A 17,860-nucleotide genomic window follows, 5' to 3' on the forward strand; every position below is an offset into this window, starting at 1 on the left:
TTTCGCAACAAACTGTTGCCTCATCAGGAAAGAGGGAAGGAGAGGGAAAGACGAAAGGATGTGGGTTTTAAGGGAGAGGGTAAGGAGTCATTCCAATCCCGGGAGTGGAAAGACTTACCTTAGGGGGAAAAAAGGACAGGTATACACTCTCACACACACACATATCCATCCACACATATACAGACACAAGCAGACATCTCACAAGCAGACATCTATTTGTTATGTGTATCTTACAGCTATATCTCTGTGGGTTATTCTTGCTCGAAAATAATCCATTTTTGAAGAGATAATTTAATTGGATACATAATTTACTCACCAAGTGGCAGCAGGAGAACACACATATGAAAGGTATTAAAGTTAGCAAGCTTTCAGAGCCAGTGGCTCCATCTTCTAGCAGCACAGCTGAAGGGGAAGAAGGGTGAAATAAAAAGACTGGTGAGGTTTAAGAAAAGGTGTAGAGCTTGAAAAAGTTGCTCAGATCTCTGTATCATGGGAGATTTACTTAACAGAATGACAGGTAGGTTTTTTATCTATCTACTTAGATTAATGTATGTGTGTTTGTTGCTGTCATTTAATGAATAACCATACTTTCTACTGCCTCACCTCTTTCTGTGTTTGTTTTTGTTTGGCTACATGCACTTCTCGTGCATGAATAGCTGACTCTGATGGCTCAGGTGGCAAACTCGGAATTGTTTTGGAATCAACAACTGTTTCTGATGTATGTTTAGTTGGTCGTCGAGATGTTACCCAGGCTGGTTTTTCTTCTTCTTTTTCATCTCTGCAATCAAAAATTCTTATAATAGTGCAGCAAGAAAAACATGCGCCTTTGTAAATAATGATTTTAGAATTTGTTACAGTTCTTCTTTGAAAATATCAAAAGACAAACATTAAAGTGGTTGGTTGCTCTGATCCCCATTAATTTCTGCTTCAATCTGGAAACACTCTATTGTACCAGACTGAAAGCTAGGAAACAGATACTGACAGAACTGAAGATGTGAGGGCAGGTTGTGAGTCGTGCCTGAATAGCTTAGTCGGCAAGTGCACTGCCCGGAAGATGCAAGGTTCTGGGTTTGAGTCCCAGTTTCGCACACATTGTTAATCTCCCCAATTTCAAAATAGTGCACACTCACTCTGTTGCAAAATGAAAGATCCATTCTGGATCAATCTCCAAGACTCTAGCTAGACAATTAACCTGTAATAGCCTTTATTCCAGGAGTGCTAGCCCGACAAGATGTCCAGAAGAGCTTCTGTGAAGCTTGAAAAGTTGGGAATTAGAAAAACAATAACCGCAGAAGTAAAGAGGTGAGAGTTGGACATGAGTCATGCTTAGCTAACTCAATCAGTAAGAGTGGTGACCGTTAAAAGCGAGGTCGCATGTTCGAGTCACAATGTGGCACACAGTCTTAATCTACCAGGAATCTCTTACCACAAACATTTTCCTCTGTTACATTTTCTTCTGACAGTGAAATTAAAATAGCATTGTGACTGGCAGACTAAAGTGGGAGAAAATAAGCGTTGCTAGTAGAGATGCAGTGTTACTATTAACTGTGCGACGTGAAGTTGTGGACTCTTTTCTCAACACTCAACAAAATTTCTGATTACCAAATATTAAGTTTCTAATTTATTTTTAAGCGGAACACAAATTAAACTGAATATGGAACCATGGTCATACAACAACTTATGCACTTCAATCAGACATGGATAACTTACAGTTTTTGCTCATAGCTCTGAGCCATTCCCTTGGCTACTGTTTTGGCCACAACTTTTTCTCCAGGTATAGCAAATTGATGTGATGCTTCCCGCAAACGAGTTTCCTTGATTACTTGCTCTTCTTCAAGCTGCAATATATAAAAGCAGGTGGTGAACACTCATTTCCCACACAAAAAATCTAATTTGTGAGTGTCATTTAATGTTAAAATCATTAGATCTATACACTGACATAGCTGTTGTTGCCTAATGCAGACAGGACATATGCTGTGTTCAACAACATACAGACCTGAAATAAGCTGCCATTTGGCATTCTACAGGGTTCCCCAGGAGATGTGGTCAATTTTCAAGGCTACAGCAGAAGCACCCATTTGATGCAAAAAACTTCCTATGGACAATGCCCTATTCTGAATGGTTTCCAAGATAGAATACATATAATGTAGATTTGTTTATGGGCAAGTGATGCACACATATGTGTATTACCCTAATCACTGGATTATTCATGGGATTTCCAGACTTTATGCCATTAGATAGTTGTTTATGGGGTTGGAAGAAGCCTGAAATGTACAAATGAATGGTAAATATCCCACATAAACTGCTTGGTCGCATCATGGATGCTGCTACCCTCATTACAAAAACATGCAGGGACACTGCATGACAAGTGACACAACATGTTCTTTCCATGAATGCACAAATGCATTGATATTCAAACATTTATTGTAAACTGTACAACAGCTGCAATCTGACATAAATGATACTGATTAGAGGCAAATGTATTTAAAAAAAAAAGGTGTAATGATTACTAACTGTTGTACATGCGCTCATGAGTAAACCTGACAATGTACTGAATAATACATAAAATGAATAATGATGTACATTAAATGTATACTATCTCAGAAAATATTCAGAACAGGGCATATGTCCATACGAAGTTTTCTTTGCTTCAGATGATTATTTCTGTCATATCACTGAATACTCACCTTCTGTGACACCCTGTATATTGTGCCTCAACTTGCTTATATAATTACCTCAAAACATTTGGAAACTTATTGTAAATCCCTATTATTCAAACACATACATCCACATCTCCCCAAAGCATTCAACTTTGAATTGTGCACTCTGGTGCATGTTCTCAAACCCTTTAGTGAACGTTCTGCTACATGCTTCCTTGGGAAAGTTGTTTAAGAACTCTCTATGGGCAGACACAGCAACTTCTGGAGACTTAAAATAATGCACACAGAAGGTTTTTAGCAACATTGAGAAGAAAAAATAAATCACATGGAATAACAATTACAATGTGAGATGAGCATGAAAGTGTATGGATTCACAAGAATTCCCAAGAACTGTTCCTTTTTTTGATCAGTTTGTGAACAGTTAAATTATTGTGGAAGAGGAAGATACCATAATGTCATATCTTTTGTCATTCTCCAGGTTTCTTTATTAAGGCTTACAAAGGTACAATGCATCAACTTGTGTTCAAGAAAGGACATGCCTTTCCTTTTCCAAAATTCTCACTTTTCTTGGATGAATGTCACTGGGACAGACACTAACACATTACTTATTACTTGTCTCTAGTCCAATTTGGACAGCCACATTCTATCATCAGTTACAAAGCTGACTACTGGTTTCCACATGTCAGAAAAAAAAATCATCAAGCATATGTTGTCTGAACTTCAAATGATGATGCTGAAACATGAGTTTCCACTAAATTATGTGGTGAGATGTCTATTGGTTAAAATTTTCTTGTTTTGCAGATTCATTATAAGACATTAGAACATCCTAAGCGAACAATGGATGTGGTGGTAAATGCAGCAAGCATCCACTGAAAGTATTCACTGAGCACAAAATGTGATTCCTTCTGTAGAGGCAGTACTGGACACACAGAAAGTCTGTCATCTAAGTGGAAATTTCTGTCATCCCTGAATTTGTTGAAAGACCACAGCTACAGAAGGAAAATAATTGTGAAATATCAAATGTAATCATTCAAGACTCTGACTCGGGCACACTTCAAAACTGTAAAAAATCATCTACTGGAAAGGCATGTTTAAAACATGTCTGCTTGTGTCTGTATGTGTGGATGGATATGTGTGTGTGTGCGAGTGTATACCTGTCCTTTTTTCCCCCTAAGGTAAGTCTTTCCGCTCCCGGGATTGGAATGACTCCTTACCCTCTCCCTTAAAACCCACATCCTTTCATCTTTCCCTCTCCTTCCCTCTTTCCTGACGAGGCAACCGTTGGTTGCGAAAGTTAGAATTTTGTGTGTATGTTTGTGTTTGTTTGTGTGTCTATCGACCTGCCAGCGCTTTCGTTCGGTAAGTCACCTCATCCTTGTTTTTAATATAATATTTATTCTAGTATCTTATATGTTACCTACAGCTGCTTTCATTCTGCCTTCTTCAGTCTTAGAACACTTTCTGCTGCATATACTACACCTCTTTAAAACACAATTCCATTGACTTTCCATACCAATGACTCTTTGAAGGCTTATTGTTTCTTTTATCAAGTCTATTTCCCAGGCAGTTTGAATTTCTGATCCCTTCACCTTCTCTAGTAGATAATGTTTCAGCTGATTTCTTTTGATTTCTTGATTTTCATCTGGCTTTTAATTAGCACTAGTTTATGGTCATGATCAATTTTAGCAGCCCTATAACTTACACTGAATTTTTATTTTACCAAAATATAGTCAATTTGATAACTATTTGTTCCCCTGGCATCTTCCACACACATTTCGAAAAATTTTATTCACAACAACAATCTTATGTCCAGCACAGAATTTTTAAAATGTTTCTTCCTTTTAAATTTGCTTGGGAATACAGACCTCACATGCAAATCAAAATGTTTGTTGTGTATCAATGGAATAAAATTTTCTTGTCTTCCTAGCATTGACATTTTGGAGTGTATCCTCCATAATTTGGAGAACATATATGGTACTCTCCTTCCATCTTCTGGCCTTGGACCTTCTGAGTACTTTACCAGACAGAGAGCACCTGTCTTCTGAAATATTATGCACTCATTGTGATCTGACTTGGTAAGAAAGCTAAGAAGATATTAATGCAAGGATGAAATCTTCCTGCTATTTTCCCTTTATTGCCTTCAATAATGAGTGCATTTCAGTCTTCCATTATGCTTAAATGTCTCATCCTCTTTGACCCATTAATATGAACATACACTTCTCTAATTTCATTGTCATGTACGTGTGTGTTTAGCATGTACACTTACATATTATAATATCTGTATAATATCCATTCAGTTTCACTATCAACAATCTTTTTCTTTGCTGTAGATAGCACTTCACTGTCAATTTGTGTTTTCAGCCTCAGCAGTCACAGAGAGAGTTTATTTGCGTGTGAGTTGTGCATGTGTCAATATATGTGCTCTCTACTTTAGAACAAGGCCTTTTGGCTGAAAGCTCAAATGTACAGCAGTCCTTTTGTTGCATCTGCCTGAGACTCAAAGTCTCTCTATGTGGTGAGAAGAAGTCTATTCTTTCCATAATATTGTCTTATTCCATCTGGGATTTTTCATGGTTTAACTTTTCCTTCCTTTCAGATTCTTACTACTGTTCTTGTACTATCTTCTTTACTGGCACATTACTAATACTGATGCAGAGGCTACGAAGAAAAAATTAACTGCAGTTAATGGAAAGGGATTTGGAGAAGCTGTTGTGTAATCTCAATTAATTTAGTGTAGCAAAAAATTTTTCAAATGAGCTAAACTGCACAACACTATCATTGAATAAAAACTGAATACTTAAAATTTAGGAATTTTCAGGTGTACACCTTTTAATCAAAATCCAACATAATGGTTTACCAACCTCTTTCAGTTTGGAATAATAATCTTCACCCTTCTTCTTCTTTACTGTTTGCTGCCATTCAGTTTCAGTCTCAGTAGAAACTTTCTTCTGATGTTCACTGATGTCCACATGTTGGAGCTGAGCCCTTTCCAGTTCAATGCGCTCTTTCTGATACTGAGTGAGATCATAGTCATACCATGCTGTATCACAAAAAATAGTAATTAATAATGATTGTTATTATGGCAAGTAGCTGCCTACCTTCAGGTTCTTATAGTTTCACACATGCTTATTGATAATAGCATGACTGAACATAACATTGTGCATGAAACAGAAACGAACTGCATTTTTTTTTTTTTTTCAAGTTACTTATAATTATGTCAAAAAAATTATTAAGCTTTGATCATATCAACAATTTGCTTTTATGTACTGTATTGACCATTTAAAAAATCTCATCCATGCTGGCAAGTCACAATTCAACAATTAAAAATTGATTAAAAACAAAAGAATCTAAATAAAATACTGATGCTTAATAAGAGTGCAATACATAACATAGTGACCTAATAGCAAAAGGAATGACCGAAACCAGGCTGTTTATAAAGCCAGTATTTCATTTGTCTTATGCACTAAACATGGAAGTTATAGTTCCATTTTCAGATAAACAAATAAACAATACAGAAGATTTTTTTTTAATTTCCAGTCAGAAGAATTACTTAGTGGCATGCAAAGATATAAGAAATTAATGCAGACATATTTATTTTATTAGTCATGCATTAACAAAAATAGTTAAGAAAAGTAATTCAAAGCAGAAATTCAAGGAAACGGCATTTTAAATGTTAGTACTGGATAGGTCTTATTGTTGAAATAAGAATTCAGTAAAACAAACAGATTTCACAGTGAGGTAATATCCTACACATACATTAGGCTTGCTCTTTCAGTGCCTTTATAGATATTCAGAGATGAAAGGAAATTGTTTTACTGAATGTAAGTCAAAAATCGTCAACATATATATCTGAATTAAAACAGGAAGAAATGATAAGAAGTAACATAAGAGGTAAAATGTGAAAAAAAAACTGTAAAAAGCAACATAAAAAACTAATGTCATCAAAAAACACCATACCTTATCATCTCCTCTTTTGGTAGCATGAAGATAAACAAAGATGTCACTTTGGTCTTTATTCTGAGACCACTGCCGAAGCGGTCCACGAAGGCCAACCATAAAAGCGAAGCAGGCACAGAGGAATAGGATGTAGGTGTGGGATATGGTCTTTGTGTCAATGTCACAGGTGTCTAGTGTCAGCAGTTGTCTGTCATTTGTATTAGTGTTAGTAAAAATAGCTTCTGGAAGTGCAATCCATTAATATGAATACACTTTTTGTCTTTTTATGCCATTAAATAATAAATGAGACGAGATACCACAAACAAAAAAAGATATTTAAAATTACTCATCTCATATTTCATTTCTGTGTCATACAATATTAAAAAACAACAATTTTAGTTTATTTTTTTGATCACTGAAACAACAATAACAATTCATTTCCACAAAGCCCTCTCCAACTCCAGTCAAATCACTGGCAAGGGGCATCGTTGATAGAAAATAAGTAATTTTTCAATAATAACTCAAAAGATGAAGTCATGATAAAAGTAAAGAACTGTTCAAGTCTATTGGTTGGGAAATACAACTTGCTATGTCAGCACCGATTGTACTCATGTTTTAATGGAGTGCACTACCTCTGTAATGTTTTGTAAAAGAAAAAGAGAGAGAGAGAGTGAATAGCAGTGTAACACATGTGTCAGTAATGGCTGTGGATTTAGTGTGATTAGATGCATTTATGTCAACTTGTGATTTATCTGACATGTTTTTTTTCTAGTTTTTCAGTAAAGCTTCATTTATGTATATTGTTTAGTAATTATACTGTAACACATAAGAAAACTTATATTTACTCTTACAATACTTCAGAAAACCTTCACAATAATCTGAAAGAAAGAAATACTTTGCAGTAGACCGAGAGTACTATTATCAGCATGTTTGAAAAGTAAATTCCTTGCTGTGTTCTCCTTCTTTGCAGACAGTATTAAAATATCATAATGCAAGTACAATATTTTGCTTATCAAGCTTCAGAACTACATTTTCAATGTATTTCCACTTTATCTCAACTCAAACTTTTGTACCAAAAACATAATGGAAAAACAATAATAAAATTCTATGACTTACGTCGTGGTGAGTTCTTTAGTACTCCACGGTAATCATCCATGCGTGCTTTCACAGTAAGTTCCGTAGTAGCTATTGCTTCTCCCACTGAGTTGCGAGCAATAATCTCAATCTTGCCATGGTCATATTGTCGTGTCTTGGGAATATCCAAGTGCCACATACCATCATACGTCAGTCGGTAGCGAGTACCCTGAAAATTACAGATTATGTTGCTGTATATAACAACTGGCTATGCTTCTGAGACAGTTTTATTGAACTTCCATTTCCTTGAGCTGCTTCATTATTTAGCAGACTCTTGCCTTATTTATCAGACCTGTATGTATAGTAATACCAAAAGTGAACAACATGTTTCACAATGCAGCAATATTTCTTTTTTTGCAAGTAATAAGAGAGGTAAACTTTTATTTACAGCAATTTCATCTGTTACAACAGAAAATGAATGTTTCATTGTGTTACTTACTTCACTTAAAAAAAACAGGAAAATGAGATGAATTAAATATTGTGTGCACAAGAAAGTTTCATGAGGTGATGGTAGAAGTTTCAAGTTGGAAGTCTTTTTAAAATAAAAATTAATGAAAAATGTAAAGATACTATAAATTTAGTGGATGCCATGACAATGATCAAATTTTCTTTTAAGATGTGCTCTATAGCTTTTCTTCTTCTTCTCATTCTTCTTCTTTTGTTTCACCTGACTTTTGGGGTACATTAAATCAATCCAATTTGATGTTCTGTGCCTTTCTGTTAGCCCGGTATTGTCTCATTCTTTCTGATCTCACTTTCCTTTCTTCTTCAGAGACTTGGATTATTCGATTGGTTTTGATTTTGACTTGGAACATCTCTTTCTTGTCTTTGGTTAGTCTTTCGCATGGTATGTGTGAGTATATTTTCTGTGATTTCGAGTTCTCTTAAATCCTTCTCCATGTCCTAAAACCAGTTGGACTGGGTTTCATTGTTGCAGATGTATTCAAAAAATATATATATTTTTTCATCTATTTGATTTCATTCTCAGGATGTGTCCATAAAAATCAATTCTTCTTTTCCTCGTTGTGTTTGAGAGTTTTTTGGTAATATGGTAAAGGGTTTTATTCCTGATGTGGATGAGTTTGTTGTTGTGGAATCTGGGTTAAGGATTGTACTTATTATCTTCCTTCTTTGATCTCCTGCCTTTCAACTGGACCATGGTTGATGGTGGGCAATGTTTTGGCTACATACAGGGCTTCCTGTTTGATTATTGTGTTATAATGTCTTATTTTTACATTGTACGAGAGGGATTTTTTGTTATATGTGTTTTTGGTGAGTTGGAACTTTTACTTCATCTAGATTCCATTGCCTTTTTCTTGAGGACATTCCAGCTGATTCATTCTCCACAATATCTGAATTCTTTGGCAATCTCTATTTCTTCTTTTCCCATTTCAAAAAGCTATGGTGACTTTTTTTCCATTATCTTGGTCTTTTTGGAGGAGATTTTGAGACATACTTTTTCTGCTTGTTTTTGTAGTTAGAGGGTGTGTTCTTTAGTTCCTTCCCAGGTCTGGGTTAGTAGGGGTATATCATCTGCATAGGCTAGACAATTGACTTTGATGCCTTTTTTTTTCTTCCTAGACAGTTTCCACAATGGATCTCCGTATTCCGCTCTCCGGCTAATTTTTCTAGAGTGCAGTTAAATAGTAGTGAGGAGAATCTATGTCCTCACCATGAGCCAGTTTTTGTCTCAAAAGGGTTGGAGAGTTATTCCATTAATTTGACTTTGGAGTATGTCTTGGTTTCTCTGATTAGGTTTATGAATTTTTTTTTCTAAGTTTAATTCTTTTAGCATAGATATGAGAGATTCCTAGTCTACTCAGTCATATGCTTTATGAAAATCAATGAAAGTGATACGATATGATTTTTCTCTTGAGTTTTGGTAGACCATGAGGTTTAGAATGTGTTCTGGGTAGGATCTTCCTTTCGTGAAACCCACCACAGCTTTCATTAAACTCATTTTTATCTACTATCATTCTCTTTTGTGGATGCTTGTCAACAGCTTATCACCTCTGCTATTCGGTGAGTAGTCTCCTTTACTCCTGTATCATTTATTTTAAAATGTGCTATGTACTCATAGTAGTACTGTAGTAGTATTCAGTACTGTGAGAGAGTATGGTACGACACTATCTAGCATAGAACACAATAGTTGTTTTCTGGGCTAGTTCATGTCTTACCACACTTCAACCATGTATACATACATCACACATTTTAAAATTACAGACATGTGGTCTACAGTATTATGAAAGTTGCTACTCACCATATAGTGGAGAAACTTAGTCGCAGATAGGCACAACAAAAAAGACTGTTCCCAATAAACCTTTCAGCCACACTCACTCTGTAGCCTTAGACTGCAGTCATGTGTTGTAAGTTGTGTGTGTGTGTGTGTGTGTGTGTGTGTGTGTGTGTGTCTATCGTCTATTTTTGACGAAGGCCTTATGTGCTGAAAACTTTATTTGAAACAGCCTATCTGTGACTCAGCATCTCTGCTATATGGTGAGTAGTAACTTTCCTTTTCATAAGTTTGTTACATTCTATCCTGGATTTTCCATTGTTAGACATGTAGTATACATTACTTTAATGTATTATTTTTATGTCAGACAATGATATGCTGTTGAAACTAGTTGCAGAATAATGAATATTTTAGCAGCTTTGTGGTGGTTGTGCATAAAAGTGATCAAATTGCCCAAAAGGACGAAAAATGATCAAATTGCCCAAAGGAAGAGGGCATATCTCTTTATGAAGGTTGAAAGTGAGGAACAGAACATTCAGACCCTAGGTTGAGAATGCCCCACAGGTTGTGACAATGAAAGAAGGCAAAGATAAAGAAGAAAGAGTGAAACAATGGAAAGGCCAGGCTGGAATCTCAATAATAATGAAAAAGGTAGACTGTTAAGCACCATAAGGATGACACATTAAGTTAAGGACAAGAACAACAAAACAATTGTTACACATTAAACTTTTGGCCAAAATGTTTATCAGAAAAAAGAAACACACATGCGTTCACACGAGTAAGCACATCCCACACACAAATGACTGCTATCTCTGGCTGCTCAGACCAAACTGAAACTTAAATATGTCGAACTGGAACATCAACCCATTGTGAAGCAGAGAAGGGGAGGAATAGCAGGATACAAGTAGGGGAAGAGGCGTCGATGCTGCCCAGCAGAGCATGCAGGAACTAGAGATGGCAAACAAGGCTATCCAAGGCACCATGGAGAGGCTGCGAGGAATGGAAGGGAAAAACAGGAGAAGAAAGGAGAGGAGCAGAGAAGGGGAGAAGCTCAGTGGGTGCATTGGCAGAGAGCAGTGGACTATGAGGGTGTGGACACGAGTTGGGAGGAGCTGATAGGACAGAGGGGGCAGAAACTTTTGGGTGGAAGCTGTGGAGACAGGGTACCATAGGTTGGGGCTGGCATTATTTTGAGAGTTCAGAAAAGCTGATGGTGAAAGGCAAGACACAGATGGCCCAGCTTGTGAAGCAGCCATTGAAATCAAGCATTTTATGTTCAGCTGCATGTTGTGCAACAGGGTGGTCCACTTTGCTCTTCGCCACAGGTTTATAGTGGCCATTCATCCTGGTAGACAGCTAGTTGTTAGTCATATCACAAATAAATGTAAGCGATAGAGTAGGAGGTCAAAGATAGCACACTGTTAAACACTGTGCTAACTTCAGTTCACAGCATATAGAAGGGACAGCCTGAGAAGTAAAGATGCGTCAAAGAGGAAGAGAAATGAAAGGTGGAAATAAAAATGCAGTTGAGAAATAGAAGGAAAGGGAGAAAGAAAGGCTGAGAAATACTAATGTTCTAACAGAAGATGGCAGTCTATAACCCAGATGTTGAAGTAGTAGGAGGAGGAGAGGCTAATGATGGGTCACTTTCTTAAATTTGAATTTGTATTACCTCCTATATGACTATGGGTAACCATTTACACATTCTCACCCCAAAATACAAAAATCCACTGTATTATGTAGAAGGATGGAAATCCTGTGTATTAAATATTTTTATACTACAGTCCCTCAAAGAAATTAAAGGACAAGCATAGTATTAAATGAGCTGAACAATTATAGAAGTTTTTAAAGAGGCAACTGCAAAAAAACTTGTACGCAGTATGCTTACTGCCAATTCTTACTGATAAAGTACTCATATGGTCTTGGCTGTTGCTTCATTATATGATTCTATAAAAATAACGGAGTGATTAGCAAAATATGTGTGCATTTCTATCAGTACACTAATAGAATAAGATATATTTCAAGGTGCTTTGTGGTCCAGTCTGAGGTTTTTTATTAATGCTGTGTTTACTAACTTTTAATTTGCTATACAAAAAAGTTTGGACTAACTTGTTCATTTAATGTGTGCAGTTCTCAACTTCTTCTGTACCCTATATGTCATTGCTCTTAGTTTGGACTAGCATAATATGGGCAGTGATAAGACAAAAAAAAAAAAAAAAAAAAAGCTACACTGTGCCAAATTAAAGCATTTTCTACTGTTTACTAGGCTACTGATTGTAATGGCAATTTAGGCAGCATAATTAGTATTGTTCATGTTATCAGTATACATAAAAGCTTAAAAAACCTTTTTGATATCTTCTTTGAATTGTTTGTCTATGTCTGCAACATAAGTAAAGTCAAAGAACCGAACATTTAAAGCTACTGTAGAATATTTGATTCCTTCACATAATAAGTCCAGTTTCACTTCTATTAATAGATTTTTTAAAGTGAGTCATTGTTTTATGTTATGGAGATTAGGCAATGGAGACACAATTAGTATCGATCATCTGCTTTCAAGTAAAATTACAGTATCTATATAATCGAAGGACTTGGGAAGTTCATAATTGGATCATACATAATACCCACCATAACTGAATCTGTCCTTGAAATTATAGAAGAAAATCATGTCATTTTAAAAGTGTGAGAGTCAGTTACTTAGAATGCAAGCCCAAATGACAACTTTTCCTAAAGTAAAATACCTTTGGAGCTATGTTCTGAATAATGTGTTCTTTTCTCAGCATCTTTCTCTTACCTCTTGTTTTCATTCATGTGATTATGGTGGCACTGAGAGGGATCTACAGTAACAAAGATTTCTGAGTTGGCGTTCATATCCATCTTCTGCATTAAATACAGTGTGTGTGTGTGTGTGTGTTTAGTGAGAGGAGCAAGGGATGATTTAATTCTTAGAACTTACATTAACGACAGTTTGCCCATTAACAACCCACATAAGCCTTGGACGGGGATGTCCAGTAACTCGGCAACAGAATCTTGCAGGTTCTCCTTCAATAGTAGTGTATGGTTCAGGTTTTGTAACAAAAACTGGTGCAGAACGAGGTTTTGTTTCTTCTTCTGGTTCTTCAGGTGCTCTGTAATAGTGATTAAATATAAATTATTTGAAAAAATCATAATTACCTACAACTGTATCACATTTTCACTTTTATGGTATCTCGAGTACATGTACAGATACATATATATGAACACCTATCTGATACAAATAGGACAAAATCATACTACATCTATGACTAATCATTGAACAGCTTAAATGTCTGTTACATTTTCAAAGCTGTAAAAATGGAAACCACACAAAGGCAGAAAATTAGTTCTTACATTTGCCAAGCTGCCTCCATTTCACGTATACGTTCAATGCTCTTCATTCCCTTTGGTAACTGAGATTCATAGATAATGCCAGGTTTGCCAGCAGTTCTGATTACAGCACGAGTCTCATCCATACCGTACAGATTGGTTGCTCTGCACAAGTATTCTCCACTATCCTCGGGATACACCCACCCAAAATTCATGGCTACATAGCCAAAATCATAGATTGGTGTGAAACGGTTTTCTGTAGGAAAGAAATAAAAATGAGTTGCCGTATTGTGATGTCCTACTTTACAGTACAAATTCAAATGAAGGACAGAACTCATGAAATAAAGTGTTTTACAATTCACAGTTCAACAAAGGGAGATGCCTGACTGAAATAATGTTCATTATGCACCATGTTGTAATAGTATCTGTTCTAAATAACATTAAAATAGAAGTACCACTTACTGTGAGGAAGTGGTTTTCCATTCAGAAACCACTCAACTTTCATGTTTGGGTCTCCAACAGGTGCCAGCTGGCACTCAAACTTTGTAGTTTGCATTTCAACTAGTGTTGTCTGATCTTGTATCTGGGTTACAAATCTGTACATATAAATGCAAAATATTATAAAATATGGTGGGGAAAGAATATTAGCATTCATAATAATTTACATAATTAAGCTTACCTTGGTGGTTGCTTTTTATCAGGATCATAAAGATCATCCTCTGTCAAATGAATTTCTGATGTGTATTTCTTTATGGTGGCTTCCATCTGCATAAGGGCTTCAGACTTTTTCATTCCCTTAGGAACCTGGTTCTGTAGAATGATTGTTGGCAGCTCTAGAAACAAATTAGAAATTAGTCCACCCAGAAGTGTGATAAGAACAGCAAACGTTTCTTGATATTAAGTTATGATTTTTGAGTTTGGTTTGGTTTGGTTGCTTTGTAAGTGTAATAAGAACAGAATAATTTCTATTTTAAAGCTATAACATTTTATTTAAGAGATATTTTTTTATAAATGCAATCAAAGGTGAAGTATATAGTATTTTCTTCATGAAACGTGAAAATAATGAATGAGGTGTACATGGTAGTAAAATAGAAGACAAAAAAAGTGCACTCTTTCTGCTCACATCTGTTCACAACAGTTCCTGAATATTATAATTCTTAAAATTGTTCAAACAGTTCTTCAACCATATCAGACATTCCCTTACTATTTCACATGTTATATATATTTTATCTGCCATGATTTCACTTCAGTTGATGATAGAGATTTATGATCTTGTTGAATTAACTCTAGGGAAGAACCTTGGCAACATCAACATTGCAATCTGTGAAACAACATGTCATATACCAGCTGTTATGTAAACACTGTTTGGCATTTTACATAAGCATGACTACCACTAAATTATCAGTTAGGATGAATGGGCATAGGACACAGGGTGTATACTGCCAACATACAATATCCTGTTGCAGAACATGCTCTGCACATGACAATCACGACCTCTTTCCCCTGACTCATGGTTCTGCTTGACTTTCCCTAAATCTACCCCTTTTCCTGGACCTCTCCAGTCCTTTTCCTTCACCCCTCTTCCTTCCCCTTCCATCCTTCTACCTGAAGAAGGGGCCACTGGCTCTTAAAGTTTGCCTAGTTATAATCATCTTTTATGTGTGTGTTCTGCTGCTACTTGGTGAGTAGATTTTTTTATCAATCCAATTACATTCTTTTGTCAAAAATTGATTGTTTTCATGGTAACATTTATATATAGGTTCACATGTAACAGCTACTATTTAGTGACGAATAGAACATGTATCTCAAATTTGTATTCTTAGCAATTTACATGGAGAAACAGAGTTACCAAATCAATATGCAGAAACATATCTATTTCTTTTCTACATAAAGAAAGGAATGGCAACCACTCAACTATAGCTGACTGGTGTGTGGCACAAAGAAACATACAACAGAAAACAGCAGTTACACTAGCTTCTGAGATCTTGCTCTTTCTCTACCAAAAGTATACCCATTCACACACACAACCACACAGACAACCAAACAGACACACCTGCGGCCAACAGTGTGCGGCAGGTCTTTCGACAGATGACTCAGCAGCTAAACAACAAGAAAGGAGTTCGCAGGGTAGAGCATATAAGAGATAGATAGAGGGGGAGAGGAGGAGGAAGGGAGGGGAGGAAAGGAAAGGAAAGAAAGGTGGAGATGAAGGGAGGGAAGAGAGGTAGGGAGAAGAGTGAAAATGGAGAGGGGGCAGGCACAAGGAGGGAATGCACGAATGGGAGAAGGGGGTGAAGATGACAGGAGAGGGAAGTACACCATGTGACCTGCACAGTGAATGAGTTGTGTGGAAATAAGAGAGAAGGGCAAGAGTAAGGTGGGGCAGTGGAAACAAGTTAGCGGAGGTTTAGGCCAGGGGTGTTGTGAGAGGACACGGGATACGCTGGAGAGACAATCTCCATTTGCACTGTTTGAAGAAACTTCTGCTGGATGGCACACATAGTGAAGCAACTGTTAAAGTCTTTTGTACTGTGATACACAGCACGTTTGGCAACTGGATGATCAAGTTTGGTGGCGGTCATTCATGTGAGAAGACAGCTAATTACTTGTCATGTCCACAAAGAATGCCACACAGTAATTGCAGCATAGCTTACATTTGCAATGGCTACTTTCAAGCATGATCCTGTCTTCTGTAGGGTATGAAATGACTGGGCTGTGCTAGGAGGTGGCGAGTGGATGTAAGGGACAGATCTTGCATCTGAGTCAACCACAATGTAATGACCTATGGGGTGCAAGAGTGGGAGCCAGAGTGGAATAGGGATGGACATGGACATTCCGTAGAGTAGTGAAACACTACTTTGGGACATGTGGGTAGGACTTTGAGTGGGATATCCCTCATATCAGGGCATGGCTAGGGATAGTCAAAGCCCTGATGAAGGAATGTGATTGAGTTTTTCATGGGCAGGTTTACTGCTACATAGGAGGAGATGGCATGGGAGATCTGGATATAACAAATCCTCCTTTCCACTGCACATGCTGCATCCACTTGTGGCAAGGCTGCAAGGAAGAGTTGTGGAACAGGTGAAAGCTGTCAAAGTGGAGGTACTGTTGGTGGCTGATACACTTGATATGAACAGACGTATTTATGGAGCCATCTGAAGGGTGGAGATCGACGTCTAGAAAGGTGGAATGTAGAGGGGAGAGGGACTAGCTGAATTGTATTTTGGAGTAGGTGTTAAGGTTATGGAGGCAGAGTCCAGACCACAAAAATTTCATCAATGAAACCACACCAGACAAATTTTAGGTGTTAATTGAATAGGAAGGATTCCTCCAGATGGCCCATAAATCAGTTGGTGTAGGATGGTGCCATGTAAGTACTCATGGCAGTACCACTAATTTTTTTTATAGATTTGGTCTTCAAAAGTGAAATAATTGTGGTTCATGATATTGTTGGCTAGGAGGATTAGGAAGAGGTGGTGGGTTTGGTGTCAGGAGGATGGAGGCAAGGCCATGGGGATGGGGGACGTTGGTGTACAGGGACATCATATCCACAGTGACGAACAAAGAGACTGGAGGTAACGGGACAGGAACTGTGGAAAAGCAGTGAAGGAAGTGAGTGGTGTCTTAAATGTAGGATGGGAGGCTACAGACAATAGTTTGGAGGTGTCAGTCAAAAAAAGCAGAGATTCATTCAGTGGGAACATTAACAACAGTTCATCATCATATGACTTTCATAACAGTGTAATCTAGCAACCAAGAGAAGCAGCTTGATTCCATACTTCACAGACAGTGATCATAAAGACATTTTAGGTGATAAACTATTTTTAACTAACCATAAAATGCACCTTATCTCAGAAGAGTGTAGGCTTTTGGAGCCAGAGGTATTTCAGTACAATTATTTTGCGTGTGCAGTCACGTAATGGTGTAAATGAAATTACCAGTGTTTCAATATTGTGAGAACTAACCTCCAACAGGATGACTTCCTGCAAGGTGCTGCTTGTAGCTTTAAATGATTCTGGATCTTAATCTCTCCAGTTACTACATGGCAAGGAGGAGAGGGATCTTGCCACCTTGTGGATTATTTGGGTGATAGGGTCAAGGGGAATGAGAATCAAGTGCTTATTGCTGGAAAAGTTTTATTTCAATTTGTAGGTACTGGTTAACGATCATGAATCCACTGGACTCCAACAGTGCCCTGAAACAGTGCTTCCTTCAGCCTTAGTTTGGAGTTTACAGTGGCACTCAATGTGACAGTTCTGCAGGCATAATCAGCTGTTGGTCAGCAATCACTGTGGAGTATAACAAAATTGTAGACATTGGCAATCCTACACCTACAACAGGTGCAATCACTGCTAACAAAAGCAACACTTTTTTATTACGTTTACACTACCCACCCCCTTTCCACTTGTAATGACTGAATGTAGCAGCTAGATAAAGATTGTGTGGTGCTGGTCACTGTGGAACAGTTCAAATGATCATTCTTCTGCATACCACACTGGCTAGAAGTCCTAAGAAAACAAGTTGCCCTACGGCCACTGCTCTTTTATTCTCAACA

At 37.2% G+C, this 17,860-nt stretch overlaps 1 protein-coding gene across 1 annotated transcript in view; it reads right to left on the reverse strand.

Moving 5' to 3' along the window:
• The window catches only part of LOC126260755 (titin), a 530,053-nt gene that overhangs the window by 313,341 nt on the left and 198,852 nt on the right, over positions 1-17,860 (reverse strand). Inside the window, exons 60-67 of the mRNA XM_049958094.1 lie at positions 13,985-14,138; positions 13,768-13,901; positions 13,330-13,561; positions 12,917-13,088; positions 7,713-7,899; positions 5,522-5,700; positions 1,711-1,838; positions 604-778 (exon numbers count right to left, since the gene is read on the reverse strand). Of these exons, the coding sequence (XP_049814051.1) occupies positions 604-778; positions 1,711-1,838; positions 5,522-5,700; positions 7,713-7,899; positions 12,917-13,088; positions 13,330-13,561; positions 13,768-13,901; positions 13,985-14,138 (1,361 nt within the window). The remainder of the gene's footprint in view (positions 1-603; positions 779-1,710; positions 1,839-5,521; positions 5,701-7,712; positions 7,900-12,916; positions 13,089-13,329; positions 13,562-13,767; positions 13,902-13,984; positions 14,139-17,860) is intronic.

Source organism: Schistocerca nitens, chromosome 5 (genome assembly GCF_023898315.1).
Source record: "Schistocerca nitens isolate TAMUIC-IGC-003100 chromosome 5, iqSchNite1.1, whole genome shotgun sequence".
Classification (NCBI taxonomy): domain Eukaryota; kingdom Metazoa; phylum Arthropoda; class Insecta; order Orthoptera; family Acrididae; genus Schistocerca; species Schistocerca nitens.